This window comes from Myotis daubentonii, chromosome 9 (genome assembly GCF_963259705.1).
Source record: "Myotis daubentonii chromosome 9, mMyoDau2.1, whole genome shotgun sequence".
Classification (NCBI taxonomy): domain Eukaryota; kingdom Metazoa; phylum Chordata; class Mammalia; order Chiroptera; family Vespertilionidae; genus Myotis; species Myotis daubentonii.
Genome location: NC_081848.1, coordinates 25,238,972 through 25,261,447, shown reverse-complemented (window position 1 = coordinate 25,261,447; position 22,476 = coordinate 25,238,972). Strand labels below are relative to the sequence as shown.

General features: G+C 38.3%; 1 protein-coding gene across 1 annotated transcript in view; it reads left to right on the top strand.

The window, feature by feature from the left end:
- The window catches only part of DEUP1 (deuterosome assembly protein 1), a 77,438-nt gene extending 55,259 nt beyond the window's left edge, over positions 1-22,179 (top strand). Inside the window, exons 11-14 of the mRNA XM_059710648.1 lie at positions 5,960-5,983; positions 9,301-9,452; positions 14,339-14,453; positions 22,003-22,179. Coding sequence (XP_059566631.1) covers positions 5,960-5,983; positions 9,301-9,452; positions 14,339-14,453; positions 22,003-22,179 — 468 coding nt within the window. The remainder of the gene's footprint in view (positions 1-5,959; positions 5,984-9,300; positions 9,453-14,338; positions 14,454-22,002) is intronic.
- The last annotated feature ends 297 nt before the right edge of the window (positions 22,180-22,476 follow it).

The following is a 22,476-nucleotide window of genomic DNA, read 5'->3' as shown; positions in this document are numbered from 1 at the left end:
CAGTTGTTTGGTTGCCCCTCACTAACCCCCCTGCCGGCCTGGTCGCCCCATGCAAGCCTGTTCACTCATCCATTCGGGTGCAATGGTCACTTAGGCTTTTATATAGAGAGAGATAGGATAACGCTTATTTATTGAACTAATGAAATATCATTGTTACTTATTTACCACTAATTTGCTCTAAAGGAAAATTCTGAAATAGAATATTTTTCTACTGTTCAGGGAAGGGGGAAGATAAGAGATGAGTATGGTAATTGCTTAACCTGGCCTCAGTTTTCTCAGTTGTGAAATAAAGAAGTTGGGTTAGGCATTGCCCATGGTCCCTTCTTAAGTCATGGTGCTGTATTTCTGTAGTAGTAGGTATTTGCTCTCATAATAAATAGTCCATATTCTAGCAGCAAAGAGTAGATGCATTCTGGAAGCATTCGCCCCCCTCTTTGGGCCCGGTTTTGGGTCCTGTGATTAGAGTACTATAGATGGATAAAAGTAAAGTGTATGTGGTTTCCCTAGCTGTTACATAAAATCTTCGTGATACCCAGGACTTTTATTTCTGAACACTGGACACACAAGTTAAATTGTACCCTGCCCCCATGAGTGTTGCTTTTTTTTCTTTCACAAAATGGTTTGTGTTCTTTTAAAAAGTGTCTTTACAGCCCCCACTGAGTCTGCTTCACTCTGACTCCTGTACAGTTTATTTATTTGTGTTTGGTTTTTTTAAATGAAATAAATCGGAGAAGAGGTTAATTATTCCTACTTCTATACCCAGTCCTAGTGTCGACTCCTGAGAGATCCAGTGTAATATTCTGTAGCGTTTTCTTTGCTCATGCACACATATACAGGGGATGAGTCGAGTGTTCTTTTACAGAAATAAATGTATACTATACACTATTCTGCCTTTTGACTATATATCATAAACATCCTACAAGTGAGTAGAAAAACATCTTTTGATTTTTTCTAATTTCTTAGGAAAAAACTACATACTTATTTGTAAAATATATAATTTTAATAAAGTGAATCATAACTTATATACTCATGATTTCTAGTGCAGTCTTTTTTTCTTGCTTCTCCCTTTCTCCTTTCATGTCTCTATGCCACCTCATACTCCATCTACCAGATAACACATGTTAACTATTCAGTAGGTGTTATTTTATACTTTTTCATATATATGAATTCATATATGTGTGTAAATATATATACATACATATACCTATTTAGGGTTTTTAACATTTTTTAAAAATTGGATTACATTACACATACTTTTCTGTGTCTTGTTTTTTTGTTCACTCAACAATAATATCCTTTGCAAATCCTTACTGGTTTAGATCTGTGTCATTCTGTATAACAGCTTAACAATATCCCATGATGGGAATGTATCAACATTTATTCAACTATTTTTCAGAATTAATTAATTCATAATTAATTTAAATCTGTTTCTGGGTTTTTGCACAAACAATACTGTAAAAAAAATCCTTATGCATATATCTTGAAATAACTCCGTAAAAATGGAATTGCTAAATCAAAGGATGTGTGTTTTAATTTTAAAACATTTGTTTCCCAGCTGGCGTGACTCAGTGGTTGAGTGTCAACCTATGAACCAAGAGGTCATGGTTCCATTTCTGGTCAAGGGCACATCCCTGTGTTGTGGGCTCAATCCCTAGTCGGGGGTGTGCAGGAGGCAGCCAATCAATGATTCTCTCTCATTAATGTTTCTATCTCTCTCTCCCTCTTCCTTCCTCTCTGAAATAAATAAAAATATATTTTTAAAAATAACATTTGTTGTCAAATCATATTTTTACCTTTGTCTTTCATCCTTGCCAGCAGTATATGTTATAGCTCTTTTAAATTTTTGTCAGTCTGATTGGTGTAAAGTGATTTCTCAATAAAACTTTAATTTGCATTTCCCTAACTACAGTGTGCATATTTTTTTATATTTGTTTGGCAATGTACTGTAAATTAATTATAGTCTTTGCTCATTTTTCTGTTGGGCTGTCTTTTTCTTGTCAATAGTAACACTTTTCTAAATGTATTTTTTGTAAGTTTTTTACAAATCCTTTTGCCATACAATAAGTTTTAAACTTTTATTTGTCACTCATGTCTATCTTTTTGTTTCTAACTTCTGAATTTCCTTTCTTGAATAACAAGGTTCTTCCAATGACTACACAGTATCTACATTTTTCATCTAAGTCTTTAATCCGTTTGAATTGTAATTTTGCATGTGACAGAAAACAGAAACCCAATTTAAATTTTTATATCAATGTTAAGTTCAATTTATCTAGTTTCTCCTGGTAATTTCCGGTTGGATTCCGTTTGGAATTAAGTTTATATATTAATGTTGAAAGAACTGGTATTTTTATGATAGTATATTTTCCCATCCAAGAATATGACATGGCTTTCCATTTTTTCACTTCTTATTTTATGCTCTTCAATAAGATGTTATAGTTTTCTTTGTATAGGTTCTGTGCCTTTATTTTAAATTTATTTCTTAGTATTTTATAAATCTTGTCACTGTTGTAAGTGGAACATTTTTTTCCACACATAAGAACTTATTGCTAATATAGAAAAAAATAAAAAGCCAAATTATCTGTTAGTTTTAGTAGGCATTTTCCTTGAGATTCTTGTTTTTTAAGATATATACAATTGTATCAACAAAAGTTTTATCTCTTTTCTATTGTTCACATCAATTATTTTTGTCATATTGCAAATTAATATTAAATAATAGTGATTACTGCCCAGACGACATGGCTCAGTGGTTGAGCATTGACCTATGAACCAGGAGGTCATGGTTTGATTCCCAGTCAGGGCACATGCCTGAGTTGCGGCCTCAATCCCCAGTGTGGGGCGTGCAGGAGGCAACCAATCAATGATTCTCATCATTGATATTTCTCTCTCTCTCCCTCTCCCTTCCTCTCTGAAATTAATAAAAATATATTTTTTAAAAATAATAATAATAGTGATTACTGACAAATTAATCTAATTCCTGATTTTAGATGAAATTATTTTAGTGTTTTCTGTTTAAGATAATATTTGTTCTTGATTTATGGTTCTTATTATATCTTTTTATCCTTAACTTAGAGTTAAGATTTGCTGCTAGTTTTTATTAAATGCCTCTTCAGTATATATGACATCACTAGAGGCCTGGTGCACAAAATCCGTGCATTGGGGAGGGGGTCCCCTCAGCTCAGCCTGCACCCTCTCCAATCCGGGACCCCTCGGGGGATGTCCGACTGCCGGTTTAGGCCCAATCCTGGCCTAAACTGGCAGTCAGACATCACTCTCACAATCTGGGACCGCTGGCTCCTAACTGCTCACCTGCCCGCCTGCCTGATCACCCTTAACTGCCTCCCCTGCCAGCCTGATCACCCCTAACTGCCTCCCCTGCCAGCCTGATCACCCCTAACTGCCTCCCCTGCCAGCCTGATCACCCCTAACTGCCTCTGCCTACTGGCCTGATTGCCCCTAACTGCCCCCTCCGCTGGCTTGGTCGCCCCCAACTGTTCCCCCTGCCGGCCTAGTCGCCCATGCAGCCTGCTGTTCAGTCGTTTGATCGTCCTTCACTAACTCCTCTGCTGGCCTGGTTGCCTCACGCAGCCTGCTGTTTAGCTGTTTGGTCATCCCTCACTAACCCCCACTGCCGGCTTTGTCGCCCCAGGCAGCCTGCTGGTCGTTACTGTTACTGTGACAATGTCCCGGACAATTTGCACATTCCTCTATTATTAGTATAGATGTGGTTTTTGTTCATTAATTTGTTGATATGTCACAGACTATGGTTGGCAGATATTTCCTAATATTGATCCACCTCTGCATTCCTGGAGTAAACATTGTTGGTCATTGGATTCAGTGGCTAGGGCTGCTGTAACAAAGTACCTCCAACTGGGTGCTTCAAACTTATTGTACAGTTCTGGAAGCTAGAAATCCAAAGGGGTCCACAGGGCCATGCTCCCTCTGAAACGTGGAAGGGAGAGTTTTGCTGGCCTGACTATAGCTTCTAGTGATTTGCCAGCAATCGTTGGCAATCCTTGGCTTACAAATGAATCTCTCCAGTCAGCTGTCTTCACATGGCTGTCCTGTTTCCATGTCTTTGTATCTTCCCTCCTAGCATGTCCTTCTCTGTATCTAAATTTTCCTTTTTTATAGAATACCTGTCATATTGGATTAGGGCTTACCCTAATGACATCATTTTCACTTGCTTAGCTCTGTAAAGATCCTATTTCCAAATAAGGTCACATTCTGAGGTATGAGGGGTTGACAAAATACAACCCTTAAAAGCTATACTTCAACCATTTTGATGTATTACTGGATTCTATGTGGTAATATTTTATTTAGAAATTAAGATCTGTATGTATAAATGATATTTGTATATAGTTCTCTTTTTTCTACTTGTTTTAACATTATGTGGGCTTTATAATATAAATTGGGAGCTTTCCATCTTTATGAGTGGGCTAAAATAGTGTAAGTAATATTAGAAATATCAGTTCTTTAAAAGGTAGAAAGAATTTAGCTGTGGAACCATCTGGACATTCAATGCAGTAAATCTTCAATTACTTTTCCATTCTCTTTTAAGATACTTGTTGTATTCAATTTTCCCTTCTTCTTAGGTTTCTTATCTTGGTGGGGTTTTTTTTGTTTGAAATTTGTATTTTTCTAGGAAATCTTTATCTATTCCAATTTTTTTCCTTATTATCAAAGGTAATAATATCCTACAATTCTTTTCATCTCTTCTACATTCTGTGTTTATGTTCCTTTCTTATTCCTCAGCTTGTACAATTTAGGTCTCTCCCTCTGTTTTCTTAAATCTGACACACAATGGGATTATTTCTTTTATTAGTATTTTAAACTAATAGCTTTTGGATTTATAAACTTAGATTAAATTTTAACTCTTCCATGTATTTGTCTCCTACCAGTCTAGGCTCCATTTATTTCTCCTTTCTTTGACTTTCTTTAGCACTCTTAGCTGTAAAATATTTTGAATTATCTTTCTTTAAAAAAAAATTTGTATTTACATGTATTTTTGTCTCTTCAGCCATAGAATTCTTTAGAAATGAAGTGGATTATATTTAATACTTTTTCTTCATAGAGGGTTTGATATAGTTAGGGATCAATAAATATTTGTGGATTTATGAATCTCACCTGTAGTCTAAGAAGCATGAATAAATTACCATGGAAACCATTGCTAATATAATTAAAGAGATTAGAAGAGCCTCATTTTATCTCACTTCCTACGTGATCTCAGTCCAAATAGTTGTTGCTATTCCTTGATTAAAAAGCATTTGAGTTCCTACTTGGCGAAACATAATTTAACTCACAATTACACTTTATATCATTCACTATTTTTTCATACATGTTAGTTTAAACGACTCAATTTTTTATTGTATTCTCCATGAATGGAAGGTCTCTTTTTCATATTTAATTACCTCTGTAGCACTTAGCACATACATATACAATATAAATGTGTTTAAAGATTGGTTAATTGGATATCATAAAATGGAATACCATGGATGTATGGCACTCAGTGTGATACTTATTAAAATAGTAGTTAGTTGTATATACTTTATGTATGACTATAATTCATAAAAGAAGTTGATTTTATAACTGCTCCCTATTCTTTGTATGTGAAGATTTAGAATCGACTTTGAAAAATCTCAAGTGTCTATTAAATTTTAAAAAAAGAGTTTAGTAGAATTCTTTGCTCTTTAAGAGTTTACAACCTATTATGTCACTTACTTAGCACTCAGTTTAAAGATGTCATGAAGAAAACTCCTGTTATGTGTTAAATTCATTCCACTGTTATATTAGTTAATATCTTCTGAAATAATTGAAATGAACAAGTAAATGCAGAATTAAATCATTAGTGCTGAAATTTTACATCAGACAAGGAAAAAAATATGTACATCATCATTTTTATGTCTTTTAAAATATGTGGTATTTTGGATAATATTAAAATAGTGTTTTTTTTCCTTTCTAGACAAGTGAAGTTACTGATATTAAGGTAAGTTATTTCTAAATAGCTGGAGCTTTGGGAGCTTTCCTGCTCGACTGACTGTGAAGGTCCCTGCTAATTTACGCTCAGGAAAAGGACTTCAGAAAGGCACTCACGGTGGCAGGAACAGCAGGCCTGCGCCAGCACTGCCCCGTGCATGCTGGGGCCGGGCAGCCCCTCTCCTCTGGAGGCTGTGCTGATGGATGGACCACCCGGTCTGCAGGTTCTCCTCAGGCCTCAGTGAGATTCTTGGAATTTGTGCAAAAACTTAACTGCATGGAGAAAAGGGAGGTGTTTAGCTTTATTCTGCTCCAGGGCAGCTAACAAAGAATCAAGTCTATCATGGTAATGTCTGTGATTCCATATTTACTTGACCTGTACTTATAGTTATTAAAGTTTCTCTCTTTTCAAGAAAGTGTCATAAAACCAGATTTAATCAGGACTCAAAATGTAGGGTAATTTTTAAGACTAATTTGCTTTTCACTACCCATAAAATTTTCTAAATAAAATAATAGCATAACAAATGAGAACCCTCAGAAGTACCTAAAACAGCCTGAAAAACCAGCATACTAACCATAAAATATGACTAAAGCCAGTTCTGTATAAATTCTTTGTTAGCCTAACTACTATTTTTGAACATACATGAATTTAAAATAAGTGCGCATACAAAATACTATTATTCAGACACCTCGTGAATTCAACTGGCCTAATGAGAGTATGTAGGCACCAGGGGTTTCACCATTTCAAGAATAAAGAAATGGATTAAAACTGTAGAATCCTAAATTTTTGAAGAAGAAAAAAGAAATTGAGATAAGGGGCTTAAAAATAAGCCATCAGAAATACAGAGGTAGAATTTAAGCAATGCCTATTTTCACATGATAACCATCTAGTGAAGGATATATTCCTGAAATTGCCAGAGAAGTATTTAAGAAACACATGAAATGAGAGAGGTCAAAAACCATTGTTGTCAAGGAAAATGGAATATGTTTTTATTTATTTTACTTTTTTGTTAATCCTCACCTGAGGATATTTTTCCATTGGCTTTTAGAAAGAGTGGAAGAGAGGGGTGAAAGGGAAGGAAAGGAGGGAGAAGGAGAGGCAGGAGGGAAGGGGGGGTGGAGAAAGAGAGAGAGACAAACATCCATGTGAGAGAGACACATCGATTGGTTGCCCCCCGCACATGCCCCAACTGGGGCTGGGATAGAACCTGCAACCCAGGAATGTGCCCTTGACCAGGAATCGAACCCAAGACCCACAAACTGATGCTGTAACTTCTGACCCACACTGGCCAGGGCAGAATATGCTTTTAAATATAAATCATGTAAATGCATTAGCTGTGTAGTTCTTCCAGGCCACGCTCACAACACTTGTTTAAATATGGTACATTTAGAAATTGTGGGCTTTTTAATAAATCATTATTATTATCCTTAATTAGCTTAATACTGGGCCAAAAGGAGTCACAGATAAAATCTAATTTAATAAGAAAACTTGAAGAAAATTATAATTGAGCAGCAGAGCATGAAGGATTATACATTTTGAATAGTAGCTATCTTTTTAGGAGCAACATTCTGAATCTTTTCCATGACCTCTTCCAACCAGACCTGCTCAGATGAATATTTCCCTTGTGAATTGCAACATTATATAGGACTCTGCCTCCTTTATATTTATCACAAATGTACTCTAATTTTAGAACACACAATCCTTTCTCTCTTAAAGCAGACTCACATGACTCTCTTATCTGCACTGGTATAGCTCTGTGGAAGCATACTATAGGCAAGGGCTTAACAATCAGAGAAATATCTCTGATAACCTTCCTTCCCAAAGGGCACCGTAGCCGAAAGCCATGTAAGCATATCCCCTTTCTGTATTGTTTTGGGGAAGTTTGCCCTCAGGAGTGTTTCCTTTCATTTAAAAGTGAGACCTTTATGCATATTTATAAGATGCTCTAATCCAGCGGTTCTCAACCTGTGGGTCGCAACCCCTTTGGGGGTCGAATGACCCTTTCACAGGGGTCGCCTAAGACCATCAGAAAACACATATATAATTACATATTGTTTTGTGATTAATCACTATGCTTTAATTATGTTCAATTTGTAACAATGAAATTGGGGGTCACCACAACATGAGGAACTGTATTAAAGGGTCGCGGCATTAGGAAGGTTGAGAACCACTGCATCCATTAGGTAGTAAACAGAAACTGTAGTAGGAAGGCTTATCCTTTGAAACAAAAACCAAAACAAGTAGGTAAATATTTCGAATACCTAATATGTACTGATTTTAATACCTAAGGTGTCATGCCACAAAATGCACTGAAAGCCTAAATTTAGAAACTTCTAAATGAAAGTTCTAAGCCATACTACTCATCTATAGTCTTATAGGCGTTTAACCATAGGAATTGGGAGCGTCAGAACAGATGTCTCATACACGGTACGTTTTTTATGCTAAAATACTCCAACAGTAGAGAACTCTTGTTTAATTAGCAACTGCACAATTTACAGACATTCGAATCACAGGACCAGAAAGGACAATGTAGAGTCATTTAAAGCATGTTTATGTGAGAATATATAATGTTTTTTAAAACTTTGGGAGAAGAAAAATTTAGTCCCTGGCTAGGAAACTTCTTACAGCATTTAATTCAAACAGCATCAGAAATCTTTTTTTTTCTTGCTCTCAACCTCTTATCTTGTGATTTAAATATGTTTCCTATTCTCTTCTGAAGACATATTAAAACTGGGTTGCCCATATCAGTTAGTAACACTTGATCATGTAACTACATTGCTCAATACTGTATGGTACTGCACAATCTCAACTGTTAGATGAAGGGTGTAGAGTGGTCCAGAATCAGACCCCAGTCTGTATGGATTTAGTATATAACCTGCTGTATCACCCAACAGTGGGAAACCAATATAGGATTTTCTATGACATGTGTTACTTTAATCAGAAAAAATTTTCAAATTGAATCTATGTGTCAATTAATAATGGAACATTACTACTAATGTTCATTATTAATCAACACCCTATAAACACAAAACCCTTAAATCTAGCCAACTTGTTCTAGAGACAGAGAATACGGTGCATGAGTGAGCCTTTTTCTCTATTGGAACATGGGCAGTAGTGCATGTGTTGCTTTTATTGCAATGTGTTCAGCCGCAGCTGTCACTGCGTATCTGTGTCATGAGGAGGTGAGGGTGGGAAATGGCATTGAGGAGGGACACAGAATACAGCCACATCACTTGACTCAAATGAAAGGGTCTTTCCAAACGCACAGAAAATATGCATCACTTACGAGGAACACTTTTCTCAGTGATGGTTTCTTTTCTTCTTAGAGCATGGAGTGCGTTAACAGGGAACATTCAAGGTACACGTCCATTAACAAACTGGAGTATGAAAATGAAAGGCTCCGGAGTGATCTTGCAAAACTTCATGCCAATGGAAAACCAGTGTGGGCTAACCACAGCACCTACGAAGAACCGGTGCAGTATGCCTATCAAAACCAAATAAAAATAGAAAAAAATGAATATAGGTATGCTGGCTCCATTGTATAAGGGTATGAATGTATGAACATGGCATTGAAATTTATCTTTAAACAATTCAAATTATAACTTTACACACTTCCTCTTCATTTTACATCTTATTTCATAGTGATAAAACAATAGTGTCGGTCCATTGTTTTATATAAAATTCTGTGTTGTCAAAAGCTTTCAAAATATAACAGTGAAACGGGTAGACTGCTACCGTAAATTAGTTACAAAGCTGAACCTGGCATGCCTCCCCCCCCTCCAAGACAGCACTGATTTTCAGTTATGGTGGCCAGTTGACATGGGCACATCTTGCTTTGGGTGGAAGAATCTAGTCTCTAATATAGAGCAAACCCTTTGCAAAGTGCTTCCCTAATCTGTGGACTCATTTTTCCATGGGTGTCATCATGACCCATGTCTATAGTTTTCTCACTGTGAGAGAAAAGCAGACCCCTAGAGATATTATAAATGGTCTCCCTAGGTATGTTAGAGCACCCATTAGGTGCAGACATTGTTTCCTAACCTTGTTCATTGGAAAAAACTTCGAAAGCCTTAGATGAAGGTACCAGGTGTTGTTAGTTAAACAAAAAGACAGGTCCTCTGCCTTGTATTATTTTTTAAAGTTTTCTATTGTTTGGATTGCCCCCTTTTTCTCTTTGTCAAGCGGTACAGAATGTGCGAAAGGTCCTGACAAAAACAAGGCAGTAGGGGACGTAGAAAGCAGCCTAAGAGGTAAAGTGCTCAGCAGGAAATGATTTAATAAGCAGTGTGGACTAGCGTGCCTGCTGCAAAGCCTGCGTCCTGCCATTCTCGTTTGCTGCGAGTTTCATTAAATTTGTTTTAATGCCTTGTCTGATTTCAGTGTTCTCCAGTGACCTGGTTTTTAACAGAAACAGCATTTCAAATGTTCCAAATAAATTATCGCCATGTAACAGGCACTGTGGGGAGAGCTGTTGCGATGCAAGGACACTGAACTCACCAGTGGAGAACTGTACAGCACATACCCATTACAGTTAGCAAGTGAAACATGAAGTATTCTTTCTCTTCCTCACAGCTCAGCTCAGCCAAGTCAAAGAGTAAAAGCTATATATCTATTTGTTAGACATTAAAAAATCCAAAAATTCATGTTATATTTACATATCAATGGCTGATGCAAAAAGGTCTTATTAAACTAGTTGAGAAAGGAAAAGGCTTTTAGGTAAAAATATAGGAAGATAATGTTCCACAAAATGTTAAAGCCTGTACTCTAATTTTTAGCCACTTCCTGCTTTTAACTAAAAAGATTTGTATGATTCAGTATGAAAATAAACTTCAATGTATTCAGGCAGCTCAGGTTTTGTTGTTGCTTTTCACCCCTATTAGAAGTAATACGTTTTTCATGCTAATCCACTTAAAACGTGAAGCATTTTATGATATTCCAAAGGAATTTCTTTTCAATAACACAGTAATTTGGCACTTTAAAAACATTTATAAATAAAATGTAATTTAATTGGGTGAGGATGTATTGAATTTTTTTTTAATTTTTAAGTTAGAGTTTGAAGCTTAGAATAATTTATAAGCTAATTTGGAGTCATGGGTGGTATCCAGAGCTATTAATATGTAACTAGTTTTAATGGCAAGTCAATTTTGTAATAAGTGGAGTTTTATCTCTAAGATATATATATACTTCAAGTGAAATTATGTACTGGAAAAATTTTAGTAACCAACAAACATTAGCCATTCAGATAGCTTCAAGTCTAGTTAATAAAAGTTTCTAAAACTAAAAACCCATATAACCAGGTTTGTCATAACCACTCTCACAGGATCCCTTGTCAAGAAACAGTCATTTAGAGGCGAAGCAAGGTGAGAAAATTCTGTGCCATGGTGTTACTCATAAAAGCAAAACATAGCAGGCTGAGCCATTCTAGGCCAGGAAATAATGAGGAGTCCATAGAACAGGGAGCAGGTGAGGCGGGAAGCAGGTAATCAGCGTAGCTGTGCAGGGCTCCTGCCCCACGCTGGGCACATTATCCTGTAGCCTGGGGAACACTGATGCAGGGCCAGGATTGGATGAGCAGTCAGACAGCTCTGAAAACTGTGCCGCGAGTTGACTCAACTCTCCAACTCTCAAGCGGGTCCAGTTTTCCCCAACAGAGCGATCAGATCCTGCCCTCCTGGGAACTGCAGGCAGAGGCCTTAAAGAGGGCCAGTGGAGACGATAATGGAAATAATTTTTAAGATGGCTATTACATTGATCTACTTAGCATTTTATGCCAGGTGGTTTTATGAAGTATTTGAATAGCTGGATTCTAGAAGAAGAACGTGTCCCTTATAAAGATGATTTAAAGCAAAAGCACTTTACTTCATAATGTAATCTTTCCTTTCAATCTCTGCATTTCATTGATCTTACAATAAAAAGAATGTTCCTATATCAATTTTAGTCATTAACACCATCAAACTGTATCTCTGCATCCAAAGGAAAATGGATAATTGAGATAATTATTTAGATAATTTAGGACAAATAATACTTTCCCAGAAATCTCTGTATAATTGAGATTACAGAGAGAGAGATTTCTTGAATCACTTCTATAATTATCTCACTTTTGCCACTGTGCTTTGAAGTATAAATGGTGGCCTCAGTCCAATGGTGCAGCTGAAGGTTCTATGCAGATGTACTATGCAATTGTTATAATTCTGTTTGACTGTGGGATGTTTCATCTGATTGTGCACATCATAAACCATGTTATTTCAGCTTCATTTGTTGTTTTGTTTCCATGGTAATTATGGTTTGGGAGAATGAATTTTAAAAAAGATGTATTTCAAGATAAGTAAAAATGGGACACATGTTGTGTTTGTTTTTATGGACTAATTTACAGATGCCTCACTTAACTTTTATTGCTGTTTGTTTGCATAGCTTTGAAAATGTTTGCTGTTTGCATAATAAGAAACAAGTCTATATAGATGGTCTTTAGATGAGAACAGGGAAAAATGATGTACATTTTTTTTGAACTGTGTGAAATTAAAATACGAAAGCTTTGAAAATGGTTCATCAATACCTATGGAGAGACTGAATTAATAGTAAAAGAAAATAATTTTAAGTTGAGGGGATTTTTATGTTTTCATGGTCTTTGATGATTTTTATTCAATTTAAACCCCATTTTCATGAGTTAACACTCAGAAATATATTTATTTAGTCCCAAACAGCCCATACTGTTAAGACCTTTTTGGTAAAATTTTAGGGTAAATTGGTTTGTTTCTTTGTTTCATTATTCATTTGTTTAGTCAGCATACCAAAATTTAAAACCCCACTGGTATTTTATTCAGTTTCATTTTCAACCGTATATTTTAACACAAGCAGCAAATTCTGCACTGTGCCTTTCATCCAAATTGTGGAGGTCAATTCTCATAAACACCTTTTTTTATACGTGGAAACATTCAACTAACAGATAAAAGCACCTGCTCAAGGTCAACAGTGTGGAGATGTTTAGGAGACTATTTAAATTGAAAAGATGCTCTAAAGTATTATTTCCTAAAGGAATGAGAATGACTTGTTCTAGAATTTTTAAAAAGTATAATTCTGTTAAAAAGCCAGTGAGGTTACGTAAAATAAAATAAAAAATTTAATTATCTATTTAGAACTGTCAAGGGCAGTATTGTTAGCTGTTTTGAGATTTTTCTCAAACTGGTTTCCATGTTATTTAATTAAGTGGCAAAGAGATACAAAAGTAAAACAGAGAGGAAAGCAATGTAGGCAATAAGGATGACAGAATATTTTTATCGATTATGGTACAAAGTTTTCTGCTTCATTATTAATCATTCTAAGTCTTTTAAGTTAAGTAGAAATTATTCATCAGGAAAATTATTTTCAAAGAAATACCTTTTATATTTTATACTAGAGGCCCAGTGCATGAAAATTAATGCACTGGGTGGGGGGGTGTCCCTCAGCCCGGCCTGCCCTCTCTCACAGTCCGGGAGCCCTCAGGGGATGTCCTACTGATGGCTCCCCATGGGGAGCGGACCTAAACTGCAGTCTGGCCTCCCTCTGCGGGAGGCAACCGGCCGATCAGGGGAAGGCACCGCCCCCATCACTCTGCTGCCGCTGCTGCCACTGCTGGCTGCTGCGGCTGACTGATCCTCAGCCCAGCCCTCGCAGCAGCTGCCATCTGCCGCTTGCCTGAGCCTTGACCAGGCCCTCACAGTAGCAGCCGCCATCTGCAGCTGCGGCTTTGTCCGGAAGGACGTCTGGTCTAATTAGCATATTACCCTTTTATTAGTATAGATATTTTTTATTTTTATTGCCCTTAATTATTTTTCTGTTTGTCCTGGGCCCTTATCTTGGCAGCCCCTTCCCTTCCATCTGCTGTTGGTTACACTCCTCCCATCTGTCCCTGTCTTCGGCCCCCCTTCCTCCGGTTCCACACCTCTTCCATTGCCTTTATCTCCCTTTGCCTCTGTCTGCTCCCAGTTTGGAATTATTTTTTTTAATTGAATTTATTGGGATAACATTAATAAAATTATATGGTTTCAGCTGTAAAATTCTATAATACATCATACGTATATTGTATTGTGTGTTCTCCACCCCAAGTCAAGTCTTCCATCACTATTTATCCCTCCTATAACCTTTTCTACCTGCCCCCAACCCCTTTTCCCTCTGGTAATCACCATACTGTTGTCTGGGTCTATAAATTTTGTTTTGCTTTGTTTGCTTAATCTGTTCGCCTTTTTATCAAAGAAATACCCAGATAACAAGACCAAACATTTGGTGTATTTTCCTCCAGTTAGACATCAGAGAAGTTAAAATCCTTAGCTACATAAGCAAACAGGTGCCCTTGGTAGCAACATTGACAACCATTCCTTGTTTTCTTAGGCTTAGCCCAGACTGCGAGCCAAATAGAAGTGCAACGCCTCCGTTGCCACCTTTGCCGTTTCAAATTAAAGAGATGACAAGTCCTTTGGTTAGTGATGAAGAAGTATTCCCACTGGTGAGTTGCAGGTGCTGGATTTTTTTTTTCTTTAAGAGGTGATTACGCTTACACTGATACCGATATACTGATGTGTACATAGTTGTTAAAAAGGCGTTGCTGCTTGAGTGGTTTGGCCATGCCTATCTACAAAAGAAAAGAGAGCCATAATGTTCCATGAAATATGTCAATCAATGGTATTCACCTCTAGAGCAGGCCAGAATTACTGTGACTTCACCCCTGGACATTCCATGAGTCCTCAAGGATCTCTATATTTTAAAGAGCTACAGGTGATCTTTTGTGCCCATTTAAAAATCTTTTCTGTTGCTCTGACATGCATACAGAAACATGCACAAATCAGAACTGGACAGCTTGATGAATTGTCACTAAGGGGGACATCAATGTAATTACCACCCAGGTAATAAATAGGACAGCCATAGCACTCCAGAAGCCCCCCTCCAGTCACACCTTCAACTTGCTCCCAAGATAACCATTATCCTGACTTGTAATATAATAAGTTAGTTGTGGCCATTTGTAAATTTTATATAAATGGTATGTTCTTGTGTTTCAGGCTTTTTTTGCTCAACACTGTTTATTAGATTCATCATCCATGTTGTTTTACATACTATAGTTTATCTATTTTTGTTAGTCTATAGTATTCCATTGTATATAAATTCTGCATGCAATGATACGACAATGATTCTACTGTTGATGGACATTTATAGCCTGTGTGGGGCTATTACAACAATGCTACTGAAAACACTGTATGTATCTTTTGTTGCACAAGTGTATAATTTCCATTGGGTGTATACCTAAAGAGCGGAATTGCTAAGTAACAGGATATCCATAAGGTCAGCTTTAAGAGGTACTGCCAAGCTGCTTTCCTAACTATTTGAGTTAACACATGAGATAATGTGTGTTTTCTTTGTTCTATATTTTTTCCAACATATGATAGTGGTTGGTCTTTTTACATTTAGCTTTTATGGTCAGTGATTAGTAACATCTTATTGTTGTTTTAATTCTTATTTCTCTGGTGACTACTGAGGATGAGCACCTTTTCATTTATTTACTGTCCATTCTGATATCTTCCACTGTAAAGTGTCTGTTCAATTTTCTTGCCTAAGTTTCTATTAGATTATCTTTATTCTTATTAATTTGTAGAAGTTCTTTACGTATATATTCTAGATATAAGCCCTTTGTTGATTGTGTGTGCTGAAAATATCTTCTCTCGCTCTTACTTGCCTCTTCACTTAATCTTTCTTTAAATTGTTGACAGTATTACAGATGTCCCCAATTTCCCACCCTTTGATGTCCCTAATTTGCCCACCCCAGGCCTTCACTCACTGCTGTCCATGTCCATGGGCTGTGCATATATGCATATAAGTTTTTTGGTTAATCTCTTCCCCTCCCCCTCTGAGATCTGTCAGTCTGTTCCATACATCTGTGCCTCTGGACCTATTTTGGGTTTCTTTGGGTTTTTGTTTTTTAATATATTTTTTTAAATATATTTTATTGATTTCAGAGAGGAAGGGAGAGAGAGCTAGAAACATCAATGATGAGAAAATCATTAATCGGCTGCCTCCTGCATGCCCCAACCTGGACACACGCCCTGACCAGGAATCAAACCATGACCTGTTTCATAGGTGGATGCTCAACCACTGAGCCTCGCTAGCAGGGCAGGACCTATTTTGTTCATTAATTTATTTTTCCATTAGATTCCACAAATAAGATCATGTGATATTTGTCTTTCTCTGACTGGCTTATTTCACTTAGCATAATAATTTCCAGGTCCATCCATGCTGTTGCAAAAGGTAGAAGATCCTTCTTTTTTATAGCACCATATATTCCATTATGTAAACGTGCCACACCTTTTTTTAAAATATATATTTTATTGATTTTTTACAGAGAGGAAGGGAAAGGGATAGAGGGTTAGAAACATTGATGAGAGAGAAACATCGGTCAGCTGCCTCCTGCACACCCCTTACTGGAGATGTGCCCGCAACCAAGGTACATGCCCTTGACCAGAATCGAACCTGGGACCCTTCAGTCCGCAGGCTGACACTCTATCCACTGAGCCAAACCGATTAGGGCATCACACCTTTTTATATCTCTTAATCTACTGATGGGCACTTGGGTTGTTTCCAGATCTTAGCTATTATAAATAATGCTGCTATAAACACAGAGGTGGATATATTTTTTGTAATTAGTGTTTTGGGATTCTTAGGATATATTCCTAGAAGTGGGTTCACTGGTCAAACGGCAGTCCCATATTTAAATTTTTGAGGAAACTCCATACTGTCTTCCATAGTGGCTGCACCAGTCTGCATTCCCACCAGCAGTGCACTAGAGTTCCCTTTTCTCCACATCCTCGCCAGCACTTGTCACTTGTTGATTTGTTTGAGGTGATACCTCACTGTAGTTTTACTTTGCATCTCTCTGATGATTAGTGACATTAAGCATTTTTCATGTCTATTGGTCATCTGTATGTCCTCTTTGGAGAAGTGTCTATTCAGGTTCTTTGCCCATTTTTGTCTTCCTTTTGCTAAGTTGTATGAGTTCTTTATATATTTTGGAAATTAACCCCTTATCAGATGTAAAATGGTGAATATGTTCTCCCATTTTGATGATGGTTTCTTTTGCTGTGCAGAAACATTTTTAGTTTGATGTCATCCCATTTGTTTATTTTTCCTTTGTTTATTTTTTTTATGAGCACAGTTCTTAATTTTAATACAAAATTATGCATCTTTTTCTTTATAGTTAATATTTTTAGATGTTCTATTTAAAAATTTTGCCTGTCCCAAAGTTATAAAAATACTAGAGGCCTGGTGCACAACATTTGTGCATGACATTCATGCACATCATATTCATAAGCCAGCAGGTGGACATCCCCCGATGGGTCCTTAGCGCTGCCTTGGAGGTGGGAGAGGCTTCTGCCACTGCGTCTCTGCTTACCAGCTGTGAGCCCGGCTTCTGGCTGAGTGGCACTTCTCCTGTGGGAGCGCACTGACCACCAGGGGGCAACTCCTGTGTTGAGCGTCTGCCCCCTGGTGGTCAGTGTGCATCATAACGACTGGTCATTCTGCTGTTCTGTCAATTTGCATATTCACCTTTTATTATATAGGATTATCCTATGTTTCCTTCTGGAAGCTTTGGCTCTTTACTTTTCATATTTAGATTTACATCTGGAATTAATTTTTACAAATGGTTCAAGGTAGGATTCTCAATCTTTTTCCCCAGGTAAATACTCACTTGAATATATACAAGTAATCCAGGCCTGGAGATTCTTTCTAATTTATTTGTATTTGAAATCAAAATAATGTCAGTTTGTTTTCCTACTTTCAAATCTTTATACTTTTTTCTTTTTCTTGCCTTTTGTACTGATCAGGACCTTGGGTAAATGTTGAGTAGTAAAACTGGTATTTCCAGCACCCTTCTCTCATTGTCAGTTGCAAAGGGAAAGTTTCCAATATTGCACCATTGTGGTATTTGCTATAGACTAAGTAAGGCAGAAGGATAATATGTGGTTTGCTTAAAATATTGATTAGTAAACAATGCAGTTATCAATGTCCAGAACATGACCATGGGAGTGGGTGCCTGAAATGAAGTGTTCCCCAGGATTCTGTTTTTTAACTTCTTTTATTTGCATCTCTTGGATGATTTCAACCAAACTCGTGGCTTTAATCATTATAATTTCCAAATTTATATCTCTGATCCAGACCTACCTTCTGAGATCTGGTCTGATATATCCACTGTCTACTTGATAATCTGAGTCCCTAGTCACCTCTAGCTCAGCTTTGTTCAAAATAGAATGCATTGTTTTCATTCATATATTAATTCAAAATTCAGAATCTGTGCTAGAACCTGGGGAATCACAAATAAGTAAGACCTTATCCTTAATGGGCTCCTTTTGCTGTTTTCCTTTCTCAATACAGTGGGGCCTTGACTTACGAGTGTCCTGACTAACGAGTTTTTCGAGATACGAGCCGTCTCTCGGCCAATTTTTGCTTTGAGTTGTGAGCTAAAATTCGGGTTATGAGCCAGCTTCAAATACCCCACCGCTAGTTGGCGCAGCGAACGTCACAGTGAACGCCACAACATCAGCCCAGCATCACGTGTCTCACTCGTTCACTTTTTTATTTGACATACGAGTAATTTGTGTTACGAGCTCTGTCATGGAATGAATTAAACTCGTAAGTCAAGGCCCCACTGTATATGGCATTGATGTCACCTAGTCACTGATGCGAGAATCTAGGATGTTGTCTGCCTGAGGTCAGTCAGGGTCCCTAGAATCTGAGATGGAGATTCTTGTGAAAGTGATTTATTGAGAGAGTATTCTCAGCAGGAGAGAGGAGGGAAGGAAAGCTAAATAAGAATGAGGTCTCAGTTAAGATTGGTCTAGCCCAGTGGTCGGCAAACCACGGCTCACGAGCCACATGCGGCTCTTTGGCCCCTTGAGTGTGGCTCTTCCACAAAATACCTTGTGCAGGCGCGCAAGTACAGTGCAAAGTTGACTTAAAACTTTCAGTAAAGTTTATTAAGTTAATTTTAGGGAACGCTGTGGAGTGAAAGAAGATGTAGTGTCGAGGATTGAGAAAGGTATGTTGAGATGGTTTGGACATATAGAGAGGATGAACGAAAGGAGATAGACGAAACAAGTATACAAGACGAGTGTGGATGGGAGAGTTGGAAGGGGTCAACCTCAGCAAACGTACCTCAATCGGATTGAGGACATTTTTAGCAAAGGCCAGCTTAGGAGGACCCTAATTAAGTTAATAATAATGTGCCTACCTATATAGTTTAAGTTTTAAAAAGTTGGCTCTCAAAAGAAATTTCAATCGTTGTACTGGTGATATTTGGCTCTGTTGACTAATGAGTTTGCCGACCACTGGTCTAGCCTGATCTCATCAGGAGCTTGGAGCATGGATTACACGACAGAGTTGATTCCCCGGCAGGACAAGAAGTCTGGTGTTTTGTGCCCCTGTGTCAATCAGGCTTGCCTCTGAGAGGGAATGCGCTGAAGGAGGGATTGCAATGAGGCAGGAGGGTCCAGTGCAACTGGGGGCAGGTCTCCAGAGAAGTGGCGAGCTGTGAGCTATTAGCAGTCAACACCCACAGTGCTGCAGGGTAGATGCACCACCTGGTGAAGGGGAGCCTTCAGCATCCTTTCCATGTTGTTCATTCTTTTCAGGCATAGCTTCTCCAAGATTCTGGATGATCATAATATCTGGTTAGAGCTATAAACTACTTTCCTTGAGTAAATTGCAATTGGTCTCAAGGACTTAACTGATACGCACCATCTCCTCATCCATCTAGATTCCCTGCTCCTTGTGCTTCTCTCGTAGTGATAAAAATTCAAGGTGCATTAGTTTGTGCTGAAGAGGAGATATGTGGCTATGCTGGACACCTGAAAACACCGGGTGAATCCCCTGAATTGCTTATGAGGCTTTGCCGGGGTCCAACCCCAGCAGGTCCAGGGGTTCCCAAAGGCGTAGACGGAGTCGGCGAAGAAGGAATGACACGGAGACAGCGTTCAGTTGATCAGCAGCCTAGCCAGGATCTCCAGCCAGGATCTCCAGCCAAGTTCTGTCTAGGAGCTCCAGAGAGGTTCTGCCTCGGGTCTCCAGCCAGGTTCTGTGGCCATGTTCCCTCGCTAGGTTCTCCAGCCAGGTTCTGTCTGAGATCTCCAGCCAGGCTCAGTCACTAGGTTCTAGTCAGGTTCTCTTGCCAATTTCTGTAGTCAGGTTCAGTCCAGGATCTTTTGCCATGTTCTCTCCAACGAAGTTCTTCTGTCTCCAGGCTCCGTGTAGGTTCTGTCTTCTGAATTCTGTCTCCTGAGTTCTGTCTCTGAAGTTCTGTCTTCTGTCTGGTTACATCTGTATTTATACCAGTTGATTCAATCCTATCAATCTCTATTACAAAGGTTAGGGCGTTTCTTATCTCCATTCCAGGGAGTAAAGATTATGTAGCTTAAGCATGATTGTTTGTAGTGATTAACTACCCGCCTGGCACTTAGTTAAGGAGTTTTATCCCCTCCCTGACTTCAGGGAAAAATTCCTACCTGGGGAAATAACCTTTCTAGGAGAGGCATCCCCTCCTTGACTTCAGGGAAAAATTCCTACGTGGGGAAACAACCTTTCTCGGAGAGGTGACCTTGGTTAAAACACAGCGCCAAGAAGGTGAGCAAACATATTAAGAACCGTATGCCATATATGCCAGGTCCCTTGAAACAGCAAGGATGGACCAGCTCCTGGCAAGGCTTGTCTTTCACTCTCTGGAGTCTGTGTTGTCTTGCCAAGCCTTCTACATGCTTACCACTTCTTGTTCATCGGGTCTTAGCATGATGTTAATGTTAATATATGATTGATGTCTTATAGTCTGTAGTCCTTGGAATGTTCAGGTGGCCCAGGATCCTTCAGAATTGACTGTAACAGCGTCATTAACATAACACAATAGTGGGGCAAAAACATGGACATGCACTGTTGTCTAGGCTAGGCCATGTGAGTGCTAATGCTGCTGGCCCTGCTCCTTATTATTAAAAGGATGCATTTGCCAGATGAACAGCAGCATGCCACATACCCAAGGCTGTGATATTCTATTGCAGTAAAGATACTGTGTGTCTGGCCCAGCAGCTACAGCTGGGGCCATTTCTTGGATAAGATTGTGGTACTTCACTATCGTCCGCCACGACCCATACACTTTGGCGGAGGCCAGACTTGTGAACTAAACCTCCCTCCCTCCCCTCTGTGACAAAGTTCACCTGCATTCAAACTGCTGACTCTCCAAACTCTTCATAAAGTCCCATTCTTCCTAATAAAACAAAAGTTGACCACAGAACTAGAAGGTTGGAGTACAAATTTCCCCAATTTATTTTTAATTAAGTTAAAAATTATTTTTAATGAGCACTATAAAATTACTTAATATCACCCTTTATTCCTCAGCCACAGATACTGTGCGTGTGGTAGGGGATAAGAGTAAGCACTAAACAGGCCACAAACAGTTAAATGAGCACTTCCTTATTACCTGAAGGATGGAACTGGGCACCCAGCACTGAGGCTTTCTCAGCTGTAATTGGACAAACAAGATCCCTCCCAGCCTATGGCCCTCCCCACTCTTCCGCCCTCCTCACCTAAATAACTCCCTAGCAGCAGTCAGCCCCCTTTTAAAGTAATCCTTAATTATTTTCCTCTATAAGCTTTCTTCGTCCCATTCTACTAGAATCTTATTCAGCCTTTTTAGGGTTGCCTATTTTCAGATGAAAATCATTGGCTTTGCAAATCAGTGGAGTATGTTTTAGGTAAGTTTCATGGTAACTGTGTTCTCTCTGCACCTGCAGTTGGACACTGTAATATTTACTTCTAGAGCTTTTTTATGTATCGGAGCTGTGATGTTTTAGCTCCTCGCCGATGTCATTAGGGACTGCTTTACACTGGTAGAGGGAATTCAGCGTAAGGTATGTTCTTTCATTAAGGGTTGCAGTGTTGGACAATATGCCAGGACTGAAGAATGCCTGGAAGTATGAAGATTTAAAAAGGCTTTGTGCTCCTCGGCTAACTTGTCTTTCTTCCTTTAGTCTCCCCCAGACACGTCCTTCCCAGCGTCCCTGGCCACGCAGCATTTCCTCATGGAGGAAGAGAAGCGAGCAAAAGAACTTGAAAAACTTCTAAATACACATATTGATGAACTGCAAAGACATACAGAATTTACTCTCAATAAATACACCAAGCTAAAACAAAATAGACACATATGAGCTTTCAAACTTTTTTTACTTGTTCCCCCACCCCAACAAAAAAAGCTCTGGCAAAATATTTACGAAGCTGATTAATGAAACTGAGAAATTTTGTTCTGTTTTCTTGAGTAAATCATTTCTGTAAGGCAGCTAGAAAATAGTAAGTATTTTGTTCGATCACGCTATTTGTATATCTGCATTCACATAATAAATTGTTTGGCTATAGAATTACTCTAAAAGAAACATCACTACTCCATAAGAGCACTTTTTTTCCAGTCTAGGAATATTTTGGGATTAAATCTGCAGTTTCATTCCCAC